General features: G+C 42.4%; 1 protein-coding gene across 1 annotated transcript in view; it reads left to right on the plus strand.

Annotated features, from left to right (window-relative positions):
* The window catches only part of fam20cb (FAM20C golgi associated secretory pathway kinase b), a 51,011-nt gene that overhangs the window by 18,420 nt on the left and 4,937 nt on the right, over positions 1 to 27,654 (plus strand). The window contains exons 4-6 of the mRNA XM_078279390.1: positions 23,118 to 23,210; positions 26,498 to 26,613; positions 27,316 to 27,496. Coding sequence (XP_078135516.1) covers positions 23,118 to 23,210; positions 26,498 to 26,613; positions 27,316 to 27,496 — 390 coding nt within the window. The remainder of the gene's footprint in view (positions 1 to 23,117; positions 23,211 to 26,497; positions 26,614 to 27,315; positions 27,497 to 27,654) is intronic.

Below are 27,654 nucleotides of genomic sequence, written 5' to 3' on the forward strand. Positions count from 1 at the left end.
GCTTGTCAGTTTGTGTCTCCATGGCTGGTTGCCTGCTGCATTTTTCTCCCTCTTCACTCGTTTCTTTGTGTAGATCTGATCACGTTTCGGAGACGTGAAAACTGACGTTCAAGTCTTAAAAAGAGACTTGAAAAAAATGAGAACCTATCCTTCAATATCGTAAAGCTGTCAGCATGATCACACTCTGCCATCGGCTCATTCATTCAACACCTTTCATCTTCCTTTGCTTGTCATCCTTTTTTTCCTCTTTCCCCTCACTGCTTCTTTTCTAACCCTCCCAAGGCCATTTCCTATTTTTCTCTGTCCCTTTTCTCTCCCCGTCACTCCTTTTCACCATCACTCCTTCTTCCTCCAGCCACACCTCTCAATCTGTGGTCTTAGGAGAATAGAAAGCGTGAGGAGAGCGCTGCTCCCCACGACAACATCTCTGGGCTCTCATTTTCTCCTGATATGATATGAGTTATTCACGCTCACTTTACTCTGTCCCTTTCCTCCCCTCCTTTGAGTTTCTTCCCTCTACTTACTCTCGCAGCCCTCCCTGGAAAATCTGAATCTGACGTTTATCGTTCCTCCTCTTGCAAAACTTGTTTTTCCTGCTCATAAAGCCTCCCAGACAGTCCTTATAAATGCTTAACAAGGTCAGTTTTGTATTGTACTTTCCAGCCGTGTCCATCCGTTGGGCTTCCTCTTTTATTTGTGAGGTTATAATGGTGCTGCAATAAAAAAAAAAGAGGTTGGTTCCTCTGAGGTTTGAGGAATACGAGGCTGCCTTTCCCTTCATTTATTGCTCTTATGAAACAGAAGAACTGACTCATGGTGTTCGTGAGATCTGATAAAGTTTGTTGCTTGTATGTTTTGTGGTTAAATCTCCTGGATACCTTCCTCATTCCATCTCAGTGCTTTGGTTTCTCCATTCACCCCTCTCTCCCTCTCTCTTCATCTCGCTCTTGTTTTTCCCCTGGATATTTTTCTCCAGTTTGGAGCCTCTGTGACCTTGCCATACTAGTCCTATAGCTCCAGGGTTTCCCTATGTGTATTTATAGTTTATTTATAGGCGCAGATCTGTGTTCTATCTGCTTATCAACAGCCACCGTGTACCCCACCCACCAATTTACCAGACACAGCCCTTGGATTTCAGGACACCACAGGCCCTGGCTGCAGTCGCTCACAGCTCGCCAGACCTTGATGCCGATCCTCCCTCTCTTTTTCATTCGCTGCTTTTTACTAAAGTGTATCCCAAATCCCTTGATTTGTGTCGCTGAGTCATGTTCTTTTTTTCACCACCCAGTTTGTATTATTTCTTTCTTTGACCGTCTCCCTTTCTCTCCGCTAACCCACTTTTTGGGGGTTTCTCTTCATAGCTCTAAGACTCTGAGGCCTTCGCTGCCCCTCGGTGGTTCTCTCCAGAAACGACAGAAGAATACTCAAACGCTCCTCTCTTCTGTTCTTCTCGTCATGTGTGTATTACTTTAGCTATGAGGCGTGAACTGTGATCCGGAGAGATTTGTGTGTTATAAATCAGACGTGCGAGTCGCCTACTGGAGCATGTTGCCAAATCCCATCAGTGCATATTTTTTACACAGTCCGTGTTTCTGCTTTTACAACAACATGTGAGTCAAAAGTGGCGACACACAGAAGCACACAAGTTGGATCCTGTTACAGTGGCATGCCACCGCCTTCTCAGCTAGGCGGCAAACTGTATAATTAGACTAATTGTTTCAGCAATAAATTTCAATCCAGACATGAAAGAATTTGGGGGGGTTTACGTTACTAATTACTCACGCCGGGACATGATATCTGTTGCCTGATGCAGTGGTGGATGGTGGGTCATTTTAAGCCAGCTTTGATTAAAGTAAAACTCACAAGTTGATGCAGAGTTAAATGAAATTGTGCGCAGCAGCCACATGATTAAAAAAAAAGCACCTTGGTAGTTTGTAGTGTGACTCAGAGATACTGTACAGAGAGAGAGAGAGAGAGAGAGAGAGAGAGAGAGAGAGAGGGCGAGTGGGATGGAGACAACGTGGGAGGCAGACAGGATGAAGCGCTGCCCGGCAGAATGAGCCACTTCAACTGGATTTAATGGGACGTTGCTAACGGATGTATGAATGGTTTATCTTCTCATGTCTAATTCAGCTCCGCTCTGTCCTCATTGTCAGCCATTCTGAATGAGGTGAGGCAGGGAAATCCTTTCATCCCATCCTAATGACTTTTATATACAGTATAGTTTCAACATAGACACGTACTTGACATATTATACTTCCCGCAATCAGGTTGGTTAAGTCTTCATCAAAATGGACAACTTATTGCATAAAACAAGCACATTTGAAAAAAAAAAAAATCAATTCATATGAATGCAGCAGTGTTAAACCAAACATTTTAAAGTAACTGTTCGAAGAACAACACCACTCTCATGTCTGTACTCTAAATATGAAGCAAGAGCAAGGAAGCCATTAGCTTATCTTAAAGACTGGAAACGAGGGGAAACAGCTAGCCTGGCTCTGTCCAAAGGTAACTCTAAAGCTAACTAATTAACAAACCAAAATGTAACTACAGTAAGTTGTTTTTTTACGGGCAGTTACGTGGTGTAACTGTCAACTTGTAAGCATTAGAGGTGTTGGAAGGGGGACTTTTTTTTAGCTTTGGACATCTGTTTCCTCGTTTTTGTTGTTTATGCTAAGCTAAGCTAAGATAACCATCTCCTGGCTGTAGCTTCATATTTAACCCACAGACATGAGAGGGCTATCGGTTTTCTAACTCTCAGCAAGACTGCAAATAAGGGCATTCATTTAAGCTTTTGACTTTTCATGCTGACAGAAATCCCCAGAAATTAAATCCAGGTAAATTTTACTGCTGTTGCCTTATATATATATATATATATATATATATTTATTTTTTTATTTATTTTTTTTTTTACCCTTATTTAACCAGGAAGAGACTCATTGAGATTAAAAATCTATTTTTCAAGAGTGTCCTGGCCAAGACAGGCAGCAGTACAACCACACATACACTACATACACACAAAATACACAAAAACACTAAAAACATAAAACAACTGAAACAGCAAATCCTTCAAAGTCAACCAGAATCCTAAACACATCAGGCAAAACATCTACAGCCAGATGTGGCTGCCTCCAAGTCAATCAACATCCTCTTAAAAGCAACCAATGAGACCAGCTCAGTAAGTTTCATGGATTTCTGTAACTTGTTCCATGTAGAGGGAGCAGCAAACTTAAACGCCTTTTTCCCCAGCTCAGTTCTAACCTTTGGACAGACAAAAGGAAAAGATCCTGGGAACGAAGATTGTAAGTCCTGGTACTATTTACACTGATATAGGTCAGAAGGTTGGATTGAAGGAGACCTAAAATAGCCTTGTATATGAGGATATGCCAGTGTTGAAGTCTCCGTGTTGATAAAGAAGGCCATCCAACACGTTCATACAGTTCACAATGGTGAGGGCTTTCATACCAGTGATGAACCTCAGAGATCCATGGTATACAGTGTCAAGTGCATGTAAACTTTGAGATGAAGCATGCATGTATAAAACATCACCATAGTCAAGTACAGACATAAAAGTGGCAGCGACCAGCCTCTTTCTAGATTTGAAGGAAAGGCAGGGTTTGATTCTGAAATAAAACCCTAGTTTAAGTTGAAATCTTTTTGCCAACTGCTGAATATGAAGGGTAAAAGAAAGAGATTCATCAATTAAAATACCAAGATATCTGTACTTAGAAACACATTCAATATTCATTATCCATTTATGTTAGAAAATGTCGAGAGAAGACTTAATAATGCTGCAGCCATATAGACCTTTCTGTATGTAATACATTAATACACAGCCATGGTCTAAGATGGGCTGAGTTTATGGTGATTAAAAGATAGCCCCATTTGTCTCTAAACAAGCACTCTTAACAAATCACTACTCTTACCATCACCAGGATCTTTTTTCTTCTTCTTTCTTTCAAGACCAAAGCCACAGGAAATGAGAAAAATCCATTAGCTGGGTGGTTTTAGCCGTCTTGCCCCCCCAACACTGTACTTCAGTGGAGTGGAAGCGTAGTCCTGCCCTGTGGGCCTGCTGCATAACAAGGGCAGAGGAAATGGCCAGGCATTAATGGCAGCTTTGATTACTCTCCTGTCACTAATGTAGCCAACATGAAAGACAAGAAGAGGAGAGGGATGGCTTCAGCCCCAATCAGAGGCAATCTGATGGCATCTACATGTAGCCGGGCCATTTCGAGCACAAAGAAAGGCTCTTGGGGGCATGTGCAGATGATCCAATCACCACATACCTCCAAGCACACAACTCTCATCCGTAGATCTGGATAATGGTTAGTTACTAGGAAGGTTACAGTATCTTCGCTCTTATCGCTGTCCTTCTTCCACCCTCTAAAGCCAGAAGGGTTGCTGTGCTGCTGTCTGTTATAGGTTGTTGCCTGCAGCTTGAGCAGCGGAGCTGCATTGCATGAAGCTACACATGGTTGTAGACACACTGGGTGTGGCAGCTATAGTCAACATTTCATGTTGAATGTGTTCTCACAATTGAAATAGTTTCCACTGTGCACCTGTGTTCATATGTATGTAAACAAGACACATGGTATCTATCAGGAGCATAATGTGTCATGGAAATAGAATATTTGACTTGGTGCTTTTTGATAGTATATGTATCAAATATGAGAATTTTGAGATTGTGGCCATGGCTAACAAAATCTTCTGCTTTTGGCCGGGCTGGTATCAGCTTGGCTGATGTGCCCAATAATGCAATTTAATAATACTAAATCATAATAAATTGGTTTTCCAGGACTAGCTTATTAGTCTGTAGGTGAACCAAACTAGTGACACTACTCTATATCTTGACTGTGTAAGCCTGCCAGTTGACCCTCTAAAGTCATAAATGTGTAGCTGCACAATTACTATTTTAATAATCAGTTAATCATTAAAGGGGTGATAGAATGCAAAACCGAGTTTACCTTGTCATAGTTGAATTACGACAGTTCGGTGGGTAAAGTAGGCATACGTAGAACCTCAAAGTCCCATTGACACCCCTTTCCTATGCAAATCCCACAATTTGAAACTGCAGCTGAAAACGGGCGAATCTCAACAAAGCTAGAAGTTGACATCAACTCGGTGGCTGTACCTTATTTGGCTCTAGTCTGTACCTTTGTCACGCCCCAAAATGTACATACAAACCATTGATCTGAGGCCAGCAGGTCTTCTGAAAATGCGCAGCTCATCTAAATATTCATGAGCATACCGTATAGGGGAGAAAACCTCTCGTTTCATTCAGGGCTTTCTCACAGGGTTGCATTAGGGCCCACAAAACAGCTCCCGGGCCATTTTCAGCCCAACCAATGTTGTATACCCTATTCGGAGACCTTAAGGAACAGTGTGAAATACCCTATATAATCATTCTATCACCCCTTTAAAGGCATGTTTCAAACAAAAAAAGCCAAACATTTTATTATGTTGCTCCAAGTTTGCGTAGTTAATTAAATATGTTTGCGTTTTGGACTGTTGGTCGGACAAAATCACAGTTGTCTGATGTTTTATAGACCAAACTGTCAATCGAATAATTAAAAAAATAATCATAAGTTGCAGCCATGCAATATCATGTCATGAATGAATGAAAAGAAAAAAGTCTTTTTTTGGATTAGAGTTATTTCTTTGCTTCAATCTGCAATGTAATTTATCAACTCAACAAATGTGGTACTTTGTCTCTGCCCACTAAGATTAATTTCTGCCAATGAGATTAGCTCTGCCTCCAGAGAGGCTCTGGCTCCTTTAAATGTTTGGATAACCACATTTCCAATTTGGCACATCCATGTCCCCAAGGGCATTGGTGTGTCATATAAAACCTGATAATGTGCTCAAAGTGCAGACATGTTGTTATCCACCTAGTTCACAATGGGAGTCTGTGCCCAGTGGAGCCATTTGTGTGTCAACCTGAGTAATATAAGTGCAGTATGGCAGCCTTTACTGGTCCTGCCTGCACATAAAAACCTAGAGGTGCTAGGTTAGACTGTTAAAGGATTCAATTTAAAGGAAATTACTACATTTAATTTAAAATGGTTTGACTTAGTCCATTTTGAAAACAATATATATAATAGAATATTTTAAAAATTGCACTAGACTCCATATTTTTGTGAAAATATACCCATCTTATCGGTTGCAAATATTGCTGCAATGGAGAAGAACACGCTGTCCCCTGTAATTGACATGCTGCAATTTGCCTTATTTGCCCAAATTATTAATGCTGGCGGGAAATCTTCTCAGCATGCAGGATTGATGAATGAGAACTCAAGAGCAAAATGCAAAGCTGTCTCCTAATAAATATCAGCCAGCGAGCTGAGTTTGTAGGAGAGGAGGCTGGACTCAGCAAAGATGTCCGAACCTGCTGGGAAGAGAATTATCCTTTGGAGTTCAAGTTTAATTTTCCTGGCACCCATTTTATATCAAAACTTGGATGATTATGACACAGATGTTTTTTTTTCACTTATGTTTCTTAATTTGAACTTTTTATGACTTCTTTATCGCTGTTTTGAATTAAAACACATTTAAGAAACAGACATTTTAAGCCATATATACGCCTGTAAATGCATTTTAAATGACCTTAAGCACGTTATGAAAAAGTTAATAATGTGAGACAGGACCCTGGTGCACTATAAACTATTAAAGCACACGGTGTCACGCTGCTGAGCTGATTAACCCCGGTGTGAGGTTCTGTGCCATGTACCAGCGTTGATCGGCCATGTCCAGCTGTTTCCAGACCGTCAGACTGCTCTAGCCTCGGCCTCTCTCCTGGGGAAAACACACACACACACACACACACACACACACTATGTATTGCCCGTGCACGACTGCAGCATGTGTGCTTGTGCCTTTAAGCTGTTAGAAAAGTCAGCTCCCCAACATGTGTGTCATGAAAGTGTGTGTGTGTGTGTGTGTGTGTGTGTGTGTGTGTGTGTGTGGAAGACAGCTGGTAGCCTGTGTGTGTGTGTGTGTGTCTGTGTATGATTTGAAATTGTCCACCTGCTCACTCAGCATCAAACCTCACTGGAAATAGCATTTCCTACACTACTAGTCTCTCCCTCTCTTCTCCTATTGCCTTCTCCCCAGTCCCAGATGTGGATGTGACTCATCTGGGTGCTCTTAATCTGTGCCTGGAAGTTCATTTAGTGTCAGTTATTGACTGGAGTCTGCACAATGGCGACAAGTCTGAGGACAACTCCTCTGGAAATGATTCGTCTCTCAACGGAAACATCCGTGCCATTCTCTCCTCCTTTCATTCCCTCCTCATAATTCTATTAGCGCGTCCTATTCAGGAATGGCCTGATAAGTCGGCGGCACAATGAAGCGGCTGCGATGGAGAGCTTCTTCTGGGGTTTGGATGGCGCCTGCATGTATGATGTTTCAGAGAGCCGTGGCTTTGTTCTCTGTAGTGTAACAGAAACTGCTGCTGCCGCTACAGTAAGCTGCAGTCTATCAGCTCAGAGAGAAGATAAGCTTAGGAATGGCCTGTGTCTTTGCTGGGTATTTTCAGTGCCACAAATGGCACGCATAACGTGTGTCACCTAAATAAACTTGCATACACATAAATGAGCAAACCTAGAGACGTGTGAGTGTGTGTGTGTGTGTGTGTGTGCGCGCACAATCTTCACTCCTACGATGCAACGCTATGATGAACGCAGCCTGCTGCCTAAGCTAAACGCTATAGAGGGAAAGTTGCCGATTTTCAACCCTTCTGAAGTCATCCAGCAGAGTTTTACCGGCGGGTAAACGTGGACGTCAGGGTACTGGCGCCATTCATCTGCATGTATAGCAGTACAAAATTGGCAGACTTTCCCTTAAGTTACCAGCTAACGCTAGTTTTAGGCGTCCAAAATCTTCCAATTAACTTTGAAGTAAAAACACCCAGAGAACACCCAAAAACAAGTTCACTGTTATTTTGATATACACAGTGCCATGGATACGCATTGCTAAGCCTCTACCACACCTTAAAGCATCCCCTGCTTTATCGTTCATTTTAAAATGAATGGGACCATAATTTACAAATTGAACATCATGCTGTATTGAAGAAGACTTAAAACTAGCGATTGAGACAATAAACTCATTACGCAAATGTTTACTAGTAGGAATAGATCGATTTCTCATAGACTTATAACTTCTTTTTGTAACCAGTGGAGTAGTCCCTTCCTGGAAATTAGATATAATACTGGTTTAAGGCACTTCTGTATTGGCTTCACTTTTCAGACCCGAAAGCTCCGTCTATTATTTTTAGTCTATGATTAAAACATAATTGCATGTCTTGTCGCAGGCACATATTTTAAAATGTCTATTTTAAAGAAAACATTCTGCCCCTCCTCTTTCCTGCCTCCTCTCATGAGTGCTGCTGTCGTGTTACCTCTCATGTTTCTTCCTCCCTTCTCCTCTCCTCTTCTTCCTGCATTGTGTCCGTCAGAATGTAAGAACGGTTAACGCCAGGCCTTCTTGGTAATGCCTCCTAATAAATCCATTGCACGCTGCGAGACCACAAGGGCGGATGAGGGGATTGAGGGAAGGAAGAAGAGAGAGTGCAATGAGGAGGAGGGCCGGGCATGAATAATGAAAAGCAGCAGAACTGTCCCATCAGGCCCGGCAACACCCCGGCATCCTCCTGTGCTGTTTTGGTTACAGGCAGATGAGGGCTGCGTGTGCAGAAGGAGAGGGCGATAGAAGAAGAAGAATAGCCTGAGACATTAGCGGATGGATGTGTGCTACGTGCTTTGAGTGCTAAGGGCAGGAGCTGAGGAGGGCAGAGCGGCTGATAATTAGCCGTAATTGTTGTTCAGGGAGGGAGGGAAAAAAAAGGCAATTGGTTTGGGTTTCATCTCAGGTGCTTCTCTGTTTATGTCGAAGAGTTTTTCTTTTTCTCTGCTGTGTTTGCTTGAAATGATTTTATGTTATATTTCATGTGATGCCAGCAATATCGAAAAAGTCTACATTGATACATTGATATTGCTACGTTTTGGTTTTCAAGCAGTTTTGAGCCAAAAGCGAACTCCGTGCACACAAGTGTTGTTAGCTCCAGTAGAAGAACTATCACGCCCAAACCGCATATCGCATGAACATTCTGGTATACTGGGCATGCGCGTGCTATAGGGTAAACAGAAGGCAGCATACATACGCCCGTTGCTGGTAGTTGCCATGGTACCGTTAGTAGCTTAGTCTCAGAGAACGAGACGTCATGACCCAATAAGTTGCTAAAGGTCTCCGTTTGCGGCCGTTGAGACTGCAACACAACCCCGGAGATTCCAAACTCAAACAGGGTCGGAAGTGTTTACAAATTTCTCCGGTTTAGGGGCCATGAAACGCCAGAACAGTGTGAATGCGAGGTGCAAACATAGCAAAACATATTTGTTTTTAAACCAAATTGTAGCAATGTAAAATGTACCCTGTGTGTAGTGCAATTTCATAGAAGGTGATGTCACCAGGTGTCAACAACAGTCCAAATATATTCAGCTTACTATATTATACGACAATCGAATGCCACACATTCTAACATTTAAGAAGCTGGAACCATCAAAATGAATAATTCATCTTCTGTCGACCGACTGACTTCCATGTATTTATTATTTGTCATATAGCTTTTCATTCATGATCTGCTTAAGTAGCTTCTCAGGTACAGTACAGTAGATAGGTCTGTATGACTGGTTGTTAATAGGTCCTATATTAGAGATGTGAAAATTAAACATGTAGACACCCCCCCCCCCCCTACAAAAAACATACTGTGCAGTTCAGATCTCTCAAATTGTTCGCCAAATTTCACCCATGCTCTTGCAGTTGGCTAGAACAAAATCTCCTCTAAAATGGACAAATAATGTAGGAGCTTTTAAAGTCTCAGTGAGGCGGAAGCTAGAGCTTCTCTAGCTTTAATAATATATGTGACGTACTGTATATAATTATCAGAAGGATTTCCTTCCTCAGATTTGATTGGGTTGCTCAAAAGTGCGTGTGGCTTAGCGATTAGTGAGATACGGCTCATTTAGCATGGACAAATGCATTTAATTCGACCGCAACCACATTCTTTGGTAATAAAAAAATGTTTGACTGGGATCCAAACATGTGCAAGCTATATGCTATCCAATGATGTGCTATGTTAGTCGCCAAAATCACATTTGATTGGATAAAGCTATGTATACGCCCCAGAGTTGAAGATGAGCTCTCCAAAATATGTTAATGTTTTACTCTATTTTTATAAGAAAAAGGGGATTGTGAGATTATATTTGGCATAAAACACAGGATAACTGAACAATTAAGACACGGGGGGAAGAAAAGGTGAAATGAAGACTTTAAGCGAGAGAAAGAACGGCCATGACAGAGCTGTAAAGCAGCAGCCCTGTATGTAGTTACATAAAAGTCAGGGCCACACACTTTTTGTTGTTGCACGCTGGAGAGTCAGTGTAGGTGATGATGGAGAAAATTGCAGTGTAGTTGAACACAGCAGGCCGGTTACACAAAGTGAGGAAGGCTCTCAGTGAGGCTCTCTATTAAGGTTTAAGCTTCTTAAAGGTACAGTGTGTAACGTGTTTTGTTGTACATTATCAAAATCTGTGTTGCCCGTTCACAAACTTGTCCTTTTTCATGAATATTTACCACCACCGTCAATTCAAAGTATTGGAGAAATTCCCACGCATTGGACCTTTAATGAGAATCTTTTCAATTATTCAGACATACATCTTGATAGAATATATCAACGCCCAAATAGTATAAAGATAGAGTGTTTTTCTTACAAGATGAGGGACAGAAAAGAAAGCTCCTGAAAGCAGCAGTGCATTTTGGTCATCCAGATATTTTTTCCCATTATTGTGTTGATGTGTTCTATATCTGACCTTTAACCCCGAGCCATTAAATAGCAATCATTTTTTTCTAACCCTACCTATCCACCGAGCCGCACAGTTACATGGATGAGATGCTCAATTCCAATTACATTGAGGTGATTGCAACGTCGTCACAAAGCCTACAAAGCATGTTCAACGATGCACGACCGCACGCACGCACGCACTGGAAAGCAAGAGTGGCTGGCTATTGTAGACGCAAGGAGAATTCAGAGAGGCTACATCAATCTTGTCATCAAAAATCAACATGCTTGTTAGTCTGTGTGTTTGTGTGTGTATGCGTGGGCTTGGCTGCGACTGTGTGTGTGTGTGTGTGTGTTTGTGTGTGTTTGTGTGTGTGTGTGTGTGTGTGTGTGTGTGTGTGTGTGTGTGTTTAGAAATGAGATTCACCTTTTGGTCTGAGCGAGGTTTTACTGGACTGTGGGTCGATAGATCAATGTTGAGTGGAAGGCACACACTCAGCAGAGCCAGAATAGCCCTGGAAAGGCCACAGCGATCAGTCTTAGCCCAGCCTGTCCCCTAATCATCCAGTAGAGATTCTTATTCTGAATGGAGGCTATTTTTACAAACTGGCACTTGAAGCACTTCCAATAAAGTCAAATATGCAGCAATTACAGTTGTGGATAATTAAATGTGATGACACATTCACTGTCTGTCGTAAACCATGATTGCGCATTGCTGCTGTTTGACACTCTTTTGTTGTTTACCGCTAGAAAATATGAATGTTATGGCAGCAGGTCCGACTTTAAATTAATGTAACAATACTCAAGGCAGCAAATCTTAGTGTTTGAGTTAAACCTTAACGAGCAAAACCAATACCACAGAATACTAGCTGGCAAGCTTGAATGGCAAATAAAAAACCCGGATCAAAACATGTCTAGCATTCATCAAGAGAGTGAGGCCTTATAATAACACGGTAGCAGCTTTCTCTCCACCATTGAGGTTGAACTCAAACAATCAAATTGTTTCTGCCTCAGAGAGATCTTGTTTAACCAAAGGTCTGCATTATAGAACAGTCTTACTTACTGTACTTACTTTTCAACTGCAATATCAGTCATCTGAAATTGTTGTTATTGCAGCTGTAATTGTAGTCATCATTTAGGAACATTTGGTTGGTGGTTATTGTGACAAACTGCAGAAAAAAAGTAATGAATCACTTTAAGCTAACTGTTTCATTTCAGTTCAATTACAGTCTCATCCACTAGGGCGTTAGCCAACCCGGACGTTAGCATCGACTTGGATTTTTGCAGAAAATAAGCTCTGTGGCAAAGGTTTATGATACTTACACGTTTTGTTCAGCAAGATAATCTTCACAAATGAACACCACTCTTATGATTTTTGAAGCGCAAATGCAATTGCCAGAGGTTAGGCTATAAACCTAAAACTACACCATGGTCGCATGACTTCAACGTCACCACTACCAAGCTGACGATGACGTTTAATGTGTCCGACAACCTCTGCCACTAGCTTTTATTTTGTAAGACATTTAAAAGCTTAAAAATTCACGAGTGGGGTATTTACGTCTTTTATGTCGTAGAACAAAACATGAAAATCTTCAAAGCTTGTGTTAACCCCAGACCTTATTTCAAGCATCTAACCAAAAACCCATTCAAAAAACCCGATGACATCAAGACGAGGGAACTGGAACCCTTATTTTAATCAGTCAGAATAATGAATACTTTTTTTCAAATTCTGAATCAAAAGAAGTACAGTTGTAACTGTTTCCTTAAAAGGAATTGGGAGTGAAAATCACCAACCTGCACTGTAGAAAATTAAATCACCTACAAAAATTAAATCACAGTAAAAATCTCTGATTTATTCAAACCGTGCAAACCGTAACTGCTGTATTGTCTTATTTTCTCCCATTGGCTCATTTTAAGATGCAAACGTTATTCCCATGTATCACAATACATATTTCAAAGGCATAATTCAGCCCTCTATAGGTACATTCACAGTCCATACAATTGTATAGCATAATGTGATTATTCGGTCAATGTGGAGCCCTGCGTGCTGCACTCCTTAGCAGCTCTGACGGTGGCACGCTGCTCTTCATTGATGCTGTTCGTTTATAGCTGAATGAACGGTGCAGATTAAGGATCATCTTTTATGCCATTCGGGGAAATTCACCATCTCCCCTTCCCACTCACCGAGACACACACATGTGTAATCCACCTCTGCTTTAGAAATGGAGATTAGAAAACAGTTCAGTTGTCCTCTTATATGGCTTATATGGGAATCCAATGATGCATGTTTACATTTCAGTTAAGAGACTCAGTTTAAATCTTCAGAACATTTTATCGTGCCTTCATGTGGCATTTCTTGGTTTGGTGCATGGAAAATGGGATTTAATCTCTCTGTGGGAAACTCCAAAATATTTGAATGGCTAAGCAGAGAAATGTTCTTGTCTCTTTAACATCCATCCATCCAGCCATCCATGTTTCACTCTGTTCAACCCTCCAAGTAAAGGGATGGCATTAGGCGTTTTGTAATGCTTACTGTAATTGCGTTTTAATCCAAGACAATTTAATTAACTTCTTGGTTTCCTGCTGGCTTTAATGCATTTGAAATGAAATGTGATTGGAAATTTCCTAGGAAATATTCCATCACTGGAAGGATGACTCCTGGAAGTGCCTCGCTGATTGTCTTCTCTCATGTAGAAGAGATGCTGTGCTGAGTCCACCCAGTCAAACCACGAAAAACATATTCCAAAAAGAAAGTAACAGCATCAGGCCTGGCATGCTCCTATTTTTTCTGAGCGGTAGATCTAGACGTAGAGAGAAGCAGACAGCGAGACGTAGAGGGGTTGATGTGTTTTCTTTTCCTACAAAGATCGTAAGGAAGATAGACATGCAGAGATGAGAGGTGGCGCCATATTAGGACTTTTACTGTTGGGATGAGGCGTCCTGCTGCAGTATATCTGTCTCAGATGTTGATCTTTGTGGCCTGTTTATCTACAATGGATATTAACAGGCTGAATGACAACAGCTCAGGCAGCAGGAGAGGAAAAGGAGGCTGGATGTGTGTGTGTTTACATGCTTGTATGTAGGCGTGCCTCTCCATAAAGGATTATTGCAAAGAGTAATGGCAAAAACATTTCACCTTTCTGTCCCTTGTCTCTTGCCGTCATCTAAAAAGCCTCTCAATAACAATCTAGTTGAACACTCTTCATGGTCTCTTGCCACGCGCTAAACCTCTAATAGCTGTGTTTTGCTCAATGATTTGTATTTAGGAATTATTCTTTACTGAATCACATGCCTCTTTGAAGTGCCTCTGGATTAAAAAAAAAAAAAGTCTGTTGTGTTGTATTTATTCAGGATGCCTTCATTTACATGGTGCTGCCCCCGAGGACTCGGAGGCTGAACTTGAAAAAGGATGTAGTTTATTTTTAAAATCCTGTCCATTGAATAAATCATTATGTTGACATTATCTTTATTCATACACATTGTGATGTATGTGAATCATGGTTATGTCCATGCATTGCTCTCAGAAGCAGGGTACAATTAACATGAATACATAACTGTTGTCAATGGAGAATTTCTAGAAGGCCGTAACGGGTGTGTTTGGTTGTGTGTGTGTGTTATTGTAGTTGTCAGTATCCTAGCTCTCTATACTTTCATCACTTGCCAGTGTGTGTATGTGAGAATGTGTGTCTGTGTTGTCTATATATTCCTATTTGTGGCTCTCTCCTGTGTCTATCCTAATCTGTCTCTCCATAATGTGTGTGTGTGTGTGTGTGTGTGTGTGTGTGTGTGTGTGTGTGTGTGTGTGTGTGTGTGTGTGTGTGTGTGTGTATGCACCTACCTGTGTGTGTGTGTGTGTGTGTGTGTGTGTATGTGTGTGTTTTGTGGGCGTGTATGCACCTTCCTGTGTGTGTGTGTGTGTGTGTGTGTGTGTGTGTGTGTGTGTGTGTGTGTGTGTGTGTGTGTCAAAGAAAGAGAGAGACCTTTGCTGGAAGGAAACAGCTGTCTCTCTGTATGTCAGGCCTGGGATCTGAAGGGGTAAGGGAGTAAAGGAGAAGGAGAAGGAGGAGGAGGAGGAGGAGGAGGAGGAGGAGGAGGAGGATGCATAGCACTGCAGTGCCCAGGGAGCTATGACAGCCATCACACTACTTAGAAACTGCGACACACATAACCCAAACCACACACACACACACACACACACACACACACACGCACACACACACACACACACACACACACACACACACACACACACACACACACACCTGGATCACGGTGTGAAGGCTGTTTTGAGAGCCCCTGGGTGTTTGTTGTGTGCTAGTTAAAATACTTGAATGTTTTTCTTCCCTATTATGGCTGCATGCACACTACAGTTTAAAGGCAGAGGCTGATGTTTTCAATATTTAAGGTCTTTTTTTTCCTTTCAGATTCAAATTTTGGGTTTGAAAAAGCCTTTGAAACAACCATCATTGCTCAGCTAAACTCTTTGTTGTGTTTAGTGTTGGAGGATATATTACTGTAGGCATCTAATGAAGAATTGCTTTGCAATAGGCAATAATCAATTAAGCATTTAAAGGATATGATTTTGGTTTTAATGGAGTGTTGTGATGTTGCTGTGGTCAGGGAGGAGCCTTCACTAACCCTTCACTCCAGCAGATAACAGCTGGCTGATAACCAATACGAAAACTTTCAATTTCTTTCTTTCTTTCTTTCTTTCTTTCTTTCATTCTTTTTGTATTTCCTTCCTTATTTCTTTTCTTTTTTTCATCTTTGCTTTCTTCTGCTGGAGTTGCTACCCCCGCGACCCGACCCCGGATAAGCGGATGAAGATGGATGGATGGATCTTTGCTTTCTTCCTTCCTTCTTTCTTTTCTTTTTCACTCTTTCTTCTCTTCCTTCCTTTCTTTTCTTATCTCCCTCTTTCTTTTTCCTGCTTACTTTCCTTGCTTTATTTTTCCTTCTTTCTTTCTGTGCCCATCCTTTCACAGTCAAAAACTAGACGCCATCTCCGTGTACCATCAACAGATTACTTACTCCTAAATAAAACGCCTGTCTCATGTGCTGTGAAGGGCTTTTTTCTCAGTTTATCAAATGTCAATGCTCAAAAGGTCAGCCTTCACGTGCATGAGATAAAACAATGCACCGCCTCCTCTCATCTCCAGTCTCCCTGTGGCGTTTTTTCTTTTTCTTTTTGTTGACCCATGGATGGGATTCGCTATCTTACTCTCTCATGCATTCGATGTTAACCTTCCTCCTCACAGCTCATCACCCAACTGTTGAGGTTTTAAACAACTATTTCAAACTGCTGCTGCTGTGTGTGTGTGTGTGTGTGTGTGTGTGTGTGTGTGTGTGTGTGTGTGTGTGTGTGTGTGTGTATATACAGTATGACCCTATATTTTGTGTATGGGTATAGCCGTGCAAGTTTTGTGTGTATGTGCGAGCATGCACTCTTTGCCATGCCCGTGGGTTTGACGGATGATGTGTGACAAGTGTGTGGAGTCAGCCCTTTGGTGGGAACCCGCTGGGGCTGAAAGATGCCCTTGTCCTTCTATATTTTACAGCGTATCTTTTTAGTCCTCCAGTGTGCACGCTGTGGCCTGTACTGTGGCTTTAGGCTTATGGTGATCGATTGGCAGTTTGACTTTGAAACTAGATAAATTTCTCTACCATGCTTTGCCCAACTGCACTGTTGACACGCTGATACTTTTTTATTCATCACCTTGGATATTCACTCTTATTGTAAATTCAAAGGAAACACGTTGATATCTTGTTTCCATAATTCAGCTCATATGAAACAGAATACTGGAGAAAGATACTGGAGCATGAGTGAGGATTATTCAAAAGTAAGCAGGTTGGACCGTGAACAAGATGAAAAGAGAATGAAAATAATATTCAGTTGTGTGGAAGGAATTCGCCGTAATGCTGAGCTGTTACAACTTTTAGATTCTTCATAATGGATAACTTGTAGCCACTGGGACACATGAGATGTGAGCACCCAGAAGTACTACTAGTTTTTACTACTTTTCTGTGGCTCTGGAGGAGCTTCCTAAATTCTGAAAATTACTCTGATGACATCATCAGGGCAATCTGGGTTTAGGTTTGAAGACTACACATCTTTAATAGAAAGCCTGGCTAACAAACGGACATGGAGTTTGAAAGACATTGTTGCATTATGGGAAGTGTAGTATCTTGCCTTTTTGGAGCTTGACCAAAATAAGGAACAATACAAAGTGCCTCTTGACAATTTTTCACCACTTTTTTAATCTACGTAAAGCCTCCCAGCTTTGTAAAAATGAATACTAAATGGCTGGAGTAACTAAACTTCGATACCCAGAAATCCTGCACTGAACTGCACACAGCAGACTCATGCTACAGGTTTACCATCCTAGTTGATCTGTGATGGTTGTGATGGAAAGGGACAAGACAGCTTTGCTGTGTAGGAGTATATCTTTCACTTCCAACTCATCACTGAAGGCAGGAAAGTGACCAAGGCCAGATGTTTATTTGGACAGAGTGAATTGGAGTGTATTTTTATTTGCAGCTTGAGACAAAATACCTTTTTTTTAATTTGATGTCAATAACAGAGCAAAAGGAAATGCCTCTTCCTTATTTTCCCTCCTTCCTCTCTCTCTCTCTCTCTCTCTCTCTCTCTCTCTCTCTCTCTCTCTCTCTCTCTCTCTTGCTGGTGTTGCAAAGGTCAGCTATGCACTGTATGCGCAGGTAGATTTTCCAGATGCAGCGCTCTCATTCACCCTTATATTCTCACACTGCTGTGAGTTTGCTGCTAGACCTTCGCTGACCCAATGGCTGCTGGGGCCCCTCGGAGCGTGGAGAGGAGCCAAGAAACTGTCTGGCCACCCAGTGTAAACTATTGTGTTTACAGCAAGGCCAGGGTCACACTGGGCATGTGCTCAACTCAGTACGTCTCACCTACTGCCGATGATAAAGGATCTGATGTCGGTGTAGACAGCTGGCTATAGTGGCGCTACTGAACCCTAAAAAACACACTATTTCTTCTGTGCTTACATACAGTAACAGCATTTGGCAGTTCTACTACGTCTTGCTGAGGAGGAAAATAAATCTATGCTTCTTTTGGCAGCCTGGTGCAAGATATCTACTTATTATTCAGCATAAATCTGCTGTGATTTGTAAATATTTTAAAGGTTAAGCTTGACCAGGCGGTCCAATGTGAAAGAGACGAGTAGCTCTTGAGCAACCAGCATCTTTGCCCTCCTCTCGGTTTTCTCTGAGCTCAGTGCATACTGTGTACTCAAACATTTATAGACTTTATAATGTGGTCATACATTTATGTATGTTTCCTCCTGCCTTACGTTGGCGGCACAGCTTCCTCGCAACAACATGCCTCTAATGGTTTGCTTGATCAGAACACGCTCAGATTTGGATGAACACAGGTGCTGCTGTTAGAGGATTCAGACATAATGTTACGAAACGCATAACAGCTGCTTATTTGTTAGTTCAAAGAACACTAAGAGACGTCTTCTGTAGTTTGTCCTCTTTACTGTTGCTGGCTATCCTCCCCATTTAATTCCAGTGCCTTTGTCACTTCCTCGGTTTTTAGTTCCCCGTCAGTTTAGGGGGGGGCGTCGTGCCATGCTCTAAATAACTTTATTGACATTTGAATTGGATGTGGATCACAGTAATTATCCAGCCTTCCTGCTTCTTGGCTGGCATGCAGTGAGAAGAGAGCGTCGGTGCAGCCGGGCCACAGGCAAAGAAATTTGTCTAAAATGCAAACGCATGCTTGTATTCACATGCTCTTCACTCATATTAGCATTCACTGACTCACAGAAAAGCAGTGACACATAACATGCACGCCTCATTGAGTTGTGTTCTGGTGCGTATTGAAGCTTAAGAATAGCAGCATGAATAAAGCAGCTTACTGTGGTGTCCTCCCCTATAGAGACAGCGATGTAGTAGGGTTATGTGAAGTATGCTTTTGGATTTCTTTAAGGCTGATCGGCCATGAATCATTGCACCAGAATATTTGCTCATGCTTATTCCCCAAGAAATCTCCATGACGACGCTCCTGTACGGTCAGCACGGTCATTAAAGGGGTGATAGAATGCAAAACCGAGTTTACCTTGTCATAGTTGAATTATGACAGTTCGGTGGGTAAAAAGGAGAGAACCTCAAAGTCCCATTGACACTTTGACATCTTTCCTATGCAAATCTCACAATTTGAAACTGCTGCTGGAAATGGGCGCATCTCAACAAAGCTAAAAGTTGACATCAACTCCTCAACTCCTACATTATTTGGCTCTACCTTCTATCTTTGTAACGCCCCAAAATTTACATAGGCCACTGACTGGTCTGGGACCAGTTTGTCTTGTGAATCAAGGTCGCGCATATCTCAGAAATTTTATACATTGTTCGTCTGCTATTTCATCACTAAATTCACGAAATAAACGCCTCTTGTCCGGGAGTCTCATTGAGAGAGCCCGTGGTGAGCTGGATGGAGCAGATACACGCTAGCTAGCCTCCTCCTAACGAGACCTCTGAAATTCACAAAAATGCATTGAATTGAAATCGGACAAAAGTGTTGGCTTTGTAAGGTAGCTGTCACGGAGTTCATGAACTCCAACACACAATCGGACAAAATTTGCAGTTAGCCATCAAATTTCGTAAAACGGACGATATTTGACCTTTACATAGTTGATTTTTTCGCATAAAAAAGTCTCAGAAGTGAATTTAGTAATGAAATGGCAGATGAACAATGTGTAACATTGCAGTGTCTGAAATATGAGACCTGCTGTCTCGTCTCCGCTGTATGTGTGTGGTTCGCTCAACCAATCAGCGCACAGCTCATCTAAATATTCATGAGCATACCATGTTTGGAAGAAAAGCTCTCGTTCCAAATAGGGCCAAAACACAGGGATGCATTACTGTAAAAGTCTCCACTGGTTGCCTGGCAACTTCAAGGTGACTACAAGACTGAAGAAAGTCCCTGCGCTCGCCAAGAAATAGTCCAACACATAACATAAGAAGTTTTTAACTTAACGTTCCTTGGGTAAAAAAAGAAAAGTCATGATTTGTGGCTGTTAGTACTAATGCAAAAATGTTCACTGAACAACAAAAATGATTGTGCTTTCAGGGTATTCATGTAAATCCAGGGTGTCTTACTTACAATACTTGTGATACCAATTTGACTGACTAAATTACCACTGCACCAGTGTTGCTGTTTTTTTGTTTGTTGTTGCAGTAAATGGATACTCTTGCACAAAAAGACACTGTTTAATAAAAAGACCCCACAAGTTGTAATTTTTACACCTCACTTTTCGTACAGATTATAAAGTGTTAATTTGTGAGCTTTAGAGGTGCTAAAGGATTTGTTACCTGTGGACAGAGCCCGGCTAGCTGTTTCCCCTTGTTTCCAGTCTTTATGCTAAGCTAAGCTAACCAACTTCTGGCAGTTGCTTCATATTTAGCGTACAGACATGAGAGTGGTATCCACCAACTGCGGAACGGCTGTGGATCCGCTCCGGAACGGCGGCGGAGTCAATAGGTTTCCATTAAAGTCAATGTGTGTATTTTCACTGACTGCAGAGCGGCTGCGTTCCGAATCCGTCCCAGCTCCAGCGATCCGGAGAGCTCCGCAGCAATTCAGCACAGGGCAGATTGTGCGGGACAGGAAGTCGAGCACAGAAACAAAATAAAACATCTGGTTAATTTAAAATAAAATACACTGTGCTCACGGCGGATCATATTTCCCTGCAGGTCAGCACAGAGTTGTTTCCCCTCTACTCATCTGGATGGAAACAAACTGTTGTTGGTTTTGTGGTTCTGTTTATATAAACTACATCCGGTTATATCGCGCGATTATACGTGAATTCGCTAGAAGTCGTGGGGCCTCGTGACTTCAGCTGTCAGTCTGGCCCAAAGCCCGTCTACGGAAAGCCGTTCCACTCCCTATTCAGCCCCATTGTACCGAATTTGGTTGCAGTTCCACCAGAGTTCCACTGGGGGTGATCACGGTCCAGTGCTAAATGAATGGGACTCTATGGAGCTAGACGGCTAAATTTGTCTCTTTCGCCTGATTGTCGTTGAGAAATCTCAGATTTGATTGTAGTTTTTGCAAGTTCAACATGGATTATAGGTCGAAAGTTGAATGAATGAGTACTTGTGTCCTTTCGATGTCTTACAGGTTGAGTCGTTGTTGCCCATAACACGCTAGCATTCTGCTAATGAATGCTGATTGGTCAGTGAAGGACTGATTACGATCGTAGATCGTGACGGCATCCGAAGCAGAACCAGAATGTCAGAGTGAATATTTCGGCGTGGTCTTTAAAACATTAGCAAACCTCTTTCTAGCACGTGTATTAACAGGGAGATCCTAATCTGTCAGCTGTGTTGTCGATGCTTCGAGAGAACAAAGGAAGTGACTCAGAGCTGGCCGTAAAGCAGTATCTCTGGCTGTATATGTGTATGACATCATTGACATTTTAGGACAATGCTTTTTAGAACAAAAAAGCCACTTTAAAAAAATCTAACACCCAGCAGTGTGTATTTTCTTAGCCTCCCCTTTCAAATGCAACATTCAAATTACTAGACAAATGGATTATGAGGGGTATAGCTCCATAGAGTCCCATTCATTCTTCACTGGCCTGTGAGCGCCCCCTATATGGGACTCTGGTGGAACTGCAACCAGTTCAGAAGCCGGAAGTAACGAGAGAGTGGAACTTCTTCCCTTATTAGAAATTCTTTGGTCTGGCCGCAGCCGTTCCGCAACAAATCCATACCTGGTGGGTATTGAAGGATGGCGGAGACGGAGTCGACACGCAGCCGTTCCGCAGTTGGTGGAAATTGCGGGTAATTCTCAGCAAGAAAGCTAATTCGTGTACCACATCAGAATATAATTTTGTGTTGACTTTGGTCAAATTTCCACCCATCTGCACGTGGCTGTCTGTCAAATGCTTGCAGGGAGATCGGGGATGGAGAAAGGTGAGAGAAATACAGATAAAGAGAGGAGGAAATTGGGGGAATTTTTAGTGGATGAGTGTGTTTCCGTGCTCCATGTTGGGTTAGTTAATGACTGGTGCATATGTCAGCCACGCAGCTGTGGAGTTACAATCAGCCAGCCAGCTGAGGAAGGGAGTGACGGATGAGAGAGAGAGAGAGAGAGAGAGAGAGAGAGAGAGAGAGAGAGAGAGAGAGAACACATATGTAAGTATTAAGAGGAAAGCAGAGAAAACAGTTCTGCGTGAGGGAGAGCGGAGAAGCAGAGGAGGTGAGATAGAGGGTTTTTGAGCGAAATAAACAGAGAGAGGCATCAGTAAGGAATAGACAGAGAAGGAGAGAATGAGAAGTTGCCAAGATAGTTTCCATTCTTCTCATCCTCCGTCAACTAGCTGAAGCAGAAATGGCAGAGGCTGCAGTCCAAATAATTACACTCAGCTGCCTTCCTGGAAAGTATTTACTGTTGTCAATAAAAAAAAAAGCAAAGAGGAGGCAGTGTGTATAAAAGGAAAAATAACTCAAATATACAAAGATAGCAATTTGATGACGGAATTCACTGCCGCCCTCGCATTTTATCAAAGACATATTTTCTAAACGCTGCACCACCCCAAGGACTCTTCTCACCTCCACTTCCTTTGACTTCGCCTCTTCACCCCGGTATGTCCTGTCTGTCCTGCCCCATCCTGGCCGTCCTCCATCAGCTCCGGGATTTAAGCCTTTAAGAGCCTCTTTTCCCTTCAGTAAGAGCTTTAAGGTAGAATGTGTGTGGAAAGCAGTTTGTTTGGGTAAGGATCAGAGCTGGACAGAAATAGGTACAGATAGAGTACAGGAGTGGGCGCTTCAGGAGGAAGTCTCTGACCTCCGATTGTGTCCGCTTCTTGTTGCCCCACAAAACACCAACAGTAACTCTGAACAGGGGCCTTTTTGTGAGGCAAGGACACCAGTTTATTGTGTCTCGGTTATTGCTCACAAACGCTGTTCGCAGTATTAGGTACACAGGTGTAAAGCCGAAGTGGTTTATCACCTCTGCAGTGAGACGTCTTTGGAAATTTTAAGTTGTGTTGAAGACATGGATTTGTTTAAATCCAATGCACCTATATATCAATGTGTACCCAGCAAACACTGTGTGTATATACTGTAGTATGTCATCTTGCATACCTGCTACCTGCTTTGTTCTGTAAAATCAGCTCTATTAATATGTTGCTTTGTCAGGTTAACACAGAACATTTTGCATATTGCTGACTGTCAAAACCTCGGCTTTGCCTGACAGTTAAACCTGACCGCTATGCTTTGTTTCCTTGTGCCTCTGCAGGCAGACCCGGGAGCAGGAGACCCCACCAGACTTCTTCTATTTCTCTGACTTTGAAAGACACAATGCCGAGATCGCTGCCTTTCATCTGGACAAGTAAGTCAACATTGTGCCCGTCTCAGGGATGTGTGGTACATGATATCTGGGATATCACGTGGCCATGTCATCGGCCCGTCTTCTCTGGTAGCCAAAGGTGCCCCCAAGCTGAAGGGGTAAAGAATTTTGTAAATAATTTCAATAATACCCTTCAAAAGTGTGAGCTGGGCTACTCTGGGTTTCAATTTTTTTTGTTTTGCATCAATTTCAGAGAAATTTTTCTGGTGAACAAACCTCTACAGTGCTGCTTTTTGGTTAAAACATTAGTATTTTAGAATTGCACTCATAAATAACACTGCTGGAATCACCGTGGACTGAGTTTCAATGAATCAAAATCGATGCAGTAGAAGCAGAGATATAATCTTTATTCCACACATTCTTCTTCCTTGTCAAAGCCTGGTGGCTACATTACCCTCAGGGGCAGCAGTGGATGTCCGGTCCAGATACGGCCCAGACGCTACAAACATTTCAACTAAATAAAGGCCCAATCAGATGTTCTTGAATGTGCTTTAACTCCTTCAAGCCCAAGTGCTTCTTTCCATCCTCGAGGGCCAACGTCCTGCAGGTTTGTGTTCCTCCCTGATTGCTAATTTGCTTCTCCTCGTGTCAGCTCATTAACCACCCGGGAGGAACAAAAACCTGCAGAATTGGGTACCTTTTTGTTATACGGTCGAGCTTTAATGTGATAAGATAATGTGTTTGCAAGGTCCTCCTTAAGTATAGCAACACAGATCCATGTGTGTGAATGTAGGCATACCCATTTCTTAACATCCTCCATGCACTCCACATTTTCTCTGCACTTGTTTGTACATGTGCTTCTCCTTTTCACCGTTTCTGACCCTCAGAAACTCTTCTCTTTCAAACACAGCGAGCAGTGTGAGCCCGTACAGTAGAGGCTGCGAGCTTGGAGAGGCCATGAGTCATAGAGGATGAATGCCGCCCTCCCGCAGCTAGCATCTGACTGAACAATGACTGCAGCCTCCTTGCTTAGCTAACCACCACGCTCTCTGACTTCACTGCCTTTACAAGGCTAACCCTTTACGGCCGGTCGGCCTGCCCCAGAGACTTTAATGAAATGAGAAAACCTCATGAGGCTCTCTGATCGACCAGAAAAAGAGATGAGTTTTAGCGCCGGTGTTGCTAGTAAAGTCGAGCTGACATCACTGTGGATGTATGTTATTATGAGCAGAGGGCTTGTGTTGTAGTGCAACTGCTGATGATACCGAGGTCACACACTTGTCCATTCACATCTACACGCACACACATGCTGGGGCCACAGCGGGTAGGGATGTTGAATCTGCTTTTCCTTCAGGCACAATGACACAGTTCAGCAGCAATTGCATTAGCAGCAGCTTTCTTCACCAGTCTGCTACACATCTGGTCCTCCTCTATGCACACACACACACACACATACATGAAAAATACACACTCCCTGCATATGTGTGGGTTAAGGGGAAGAGGAGGAAACCAAAGGCATGAAAGGCCCTGTGCCCATTCTAAATATAAGCCAGGCAGGGTTTGCCAAAAGCAGTGCTTTATTTTTTTCCCCTTATTTTGTCTGTTCTAAATTAGAGCCTGGCTAGAGCTGCTGCTGCTGCTGCTGCTGCTGCTGGTGCAGAGGCTTAGGCTACACTGCCTCCCAGGGGACCCGCAGACACACACACAAGCTCTTTTAAAAGCAGTATTCGCACCGGCATGTGCACACATCACACACACACAGAGCCACTGTCTTTTCTTATATAGGCAACACCGCTGTAAGCATCATTAATTATGTGATTGGATTTAAATGGGATGTGCACTTGGTGTTGCTGCATTAGGTGGGGAAAAAAGAGCAAGCAGTCAGCAGATATAAAGACATACAAGGACTGATCTGACCTTAAAATATTAAACGAAATAGCTCTGAATTCCCACTGGCGTCTTATACTCTTTTCAGCTGGGAGTATATGAAATGATGATTCCCACTGTTGTTCATGCGGAGCTCTTAGCGGGCTTCTCTGTTCCACCCTGAATATAACTCAAGTTTTAAATAGCCACTGTGGGAATAAGGTTTATTAAGGATGGAAGAAAAAGTGTGAGTGATGAATAGAATTGAAGCCAGCCCTAGCTGTTCCCTATAGCATGGCAGCAGGCCCAGGCCCAGCAGGCCAGACGGTGCAGTGCGGCGCTTCATCCTGTGTTCGAGGAAAGAGACTCATTCCACCCGCCGCCACGCTACTTGGTGGCATCATTTATACGACAAGCTCTCTCCACCAGGTTCTCCCATATCTCGCTCTACCTCTCTCTCCTCTTATTCCACTGGCTCCATCTTTAATCTCATTCTCTCTTTCTGTGTCTCTCTGTCCTAAGGCCTAGGCCATTAGGTGTTGTCAGGGGTATCAATTTTTAAAGAGCCTGTGCTGATGTTGTAGCCAGGTGGTATTGACGACAGAGGCAGCGCATGCATAAAATAGGCAAGTGGCACGCACACAGGAAGACAGTCATGCCATCTGTCAGTGAAACCTACATCTCGAAATACATGAAACCAGAAAGCTGTGTGGAAGTTAAAAATGTGTGTGATGCAGAATAATAGCCATAAAAACCACAGAGGTTTACCACCATGTGGTGTAACTGTCAGGGCAGGACTTGTGTCACACTGCCCCCTGTTGGCAGTGACAGTGAATTACAATAGCATAGATGTATACTGTGTCTCCCATCTGGGGTGATGTGTCTCTTCTTCCTAAATCTACATACAGCTCATCTTTGTTGCAACACTCTACAGACAGTTGTTAAGTACATAAATAGCTCTTTAGGTGATCATATACAGTAAAACTCTCAAACATACTTTAAATATGTAAAATAAAGCACCAGCAAGGTTATTGACAAATTGGCACCATTAAAAGTATGCCAAATTAGCTATTAGCTGTTACTGTTTGCCATGTACCCATGGATGTACAGACAACTATCAGTGGATTACTTAGAACACTTAAAAATGTCATGATTCTCAAGCAAGTTCTAGAGTTTTAAGTAGCGTATTTTTCTATAATTTCTAAACTGATTTATTTGTGATGGGCATCTACAATACATGATGAAAGTGTAAGTCAAACTGTATCTAAAAATATGTGTGTCATGTCTGTGTTGTTAAATTTGACAAAGTTATGACTCAGTGAAGGAGTGTGATTTTTGAGCAGCAATTTGCTTAAAGTATGTTAATTGCCTCCATGAGCTGTGTGTCACAGCCACTGTTTGAAAATGTCTGCTGTATTCTGAAGACAGAATGTAAGCCCTCAGTATGTGTCTCTGTCCTGTAGGATCCTGGACTTCCGCCGTGTCCCTCCTGTGGCCGGCAGGCTTGTCAACATGACAAAGGAAATCCGAGATGTCACACGAGACAAAAAGCTCTGGAGGACATTCTTCATTTCACCAGGTACAAATTGAAAAAGGGCAGAGTTATTGGTTTGCAGAGACGCATCTAGAAGGGAAAACTTTAATCAATATACCATGAGATCAAAATTAACTAAAAATGCTGCACAAATTCCAGTTCAGTTCTCTTTTTAGCTCCCGTTATGTGTACCCCCCAAACTGCGGGACAAACACTGTTTTACAACAATTAATCGAGATTACCTGGTGATCTCAGAAGAAAACATAATAATGAAATGCTATCTGTGCAGTCTTCAACAAAGAAATGTCATCATGCAAAAGTTAAAGCCAAGCAAAAATGAACAGTTTCCTTCTTCATAATGTAGAGCGAAGCTAGTTCTGTGCCCTGAATTACTGGGATATTCATTTGCATGGGATTAGTATTATCAGGGGACTCTGGCTTGTGCCAAAGCGCAGTTAATTAGCAATGTAACTTTTACATTTTCTATATTATACACATGGAAAACTTTCACAGGATTAAAATGACTGAAAAACTCAGCAATTAATACAAGTCACTGAATGTCTCCAGGTAATTTTAATCTTGTGAAAACTGGCCTTTAAATATATGTGGTGTGCATTTCAAAAGGGCAGAAACAGGGTGTAGTCATGTTAAAATATTTAACACTGAGTAGTATAATAGACTATATCTAACAGTTACTTTTTACGTTGTACGTTTTGTGTCAATCTGTGTTCTTTCTCCAAATCTCAGCCAACAACGTGTGTTTCTACGGAGAGTGTTCGTACTACTGCTCCACTGAGCACGCTCTGTGCGGTAAACCAGACCAGATAGAAGGATCCCTGGCTGCCTTCCTCCCAGACTTAGCCCTCGCCAAACGCAAGACCTGGAGGAACCCGTGGAGACGCTCCTACCACAAACGCAAGAAGGCAGAGTAAGAGATCGACCCTGCACTCAGACAGTGCTGCGTTCACTGATTGAAGCAGACACAGAGGGATTCACTGTAGAGTCATGTAGGTCCAGCTTTCAGAGGATATTTATTACACTCACTGTGCCAGGGGCAATAACTCATGAGAGCTGAGCAAGAGATCT

The sequence above is a fragment of the Sander vitreus genome, chromosome 21 (genome assembly GCF_031162955.1).
Source record: "Sander vitreus isolate 19-12246 chromosome 21, sanVit1, whole genome shotgun sequence".
Classification (NCBI taxonomy): Eukaryota; Metazoa; Chordata; class Actinopteri; order Perciformes; family Percidae; genus Sander; species Sander vitreus.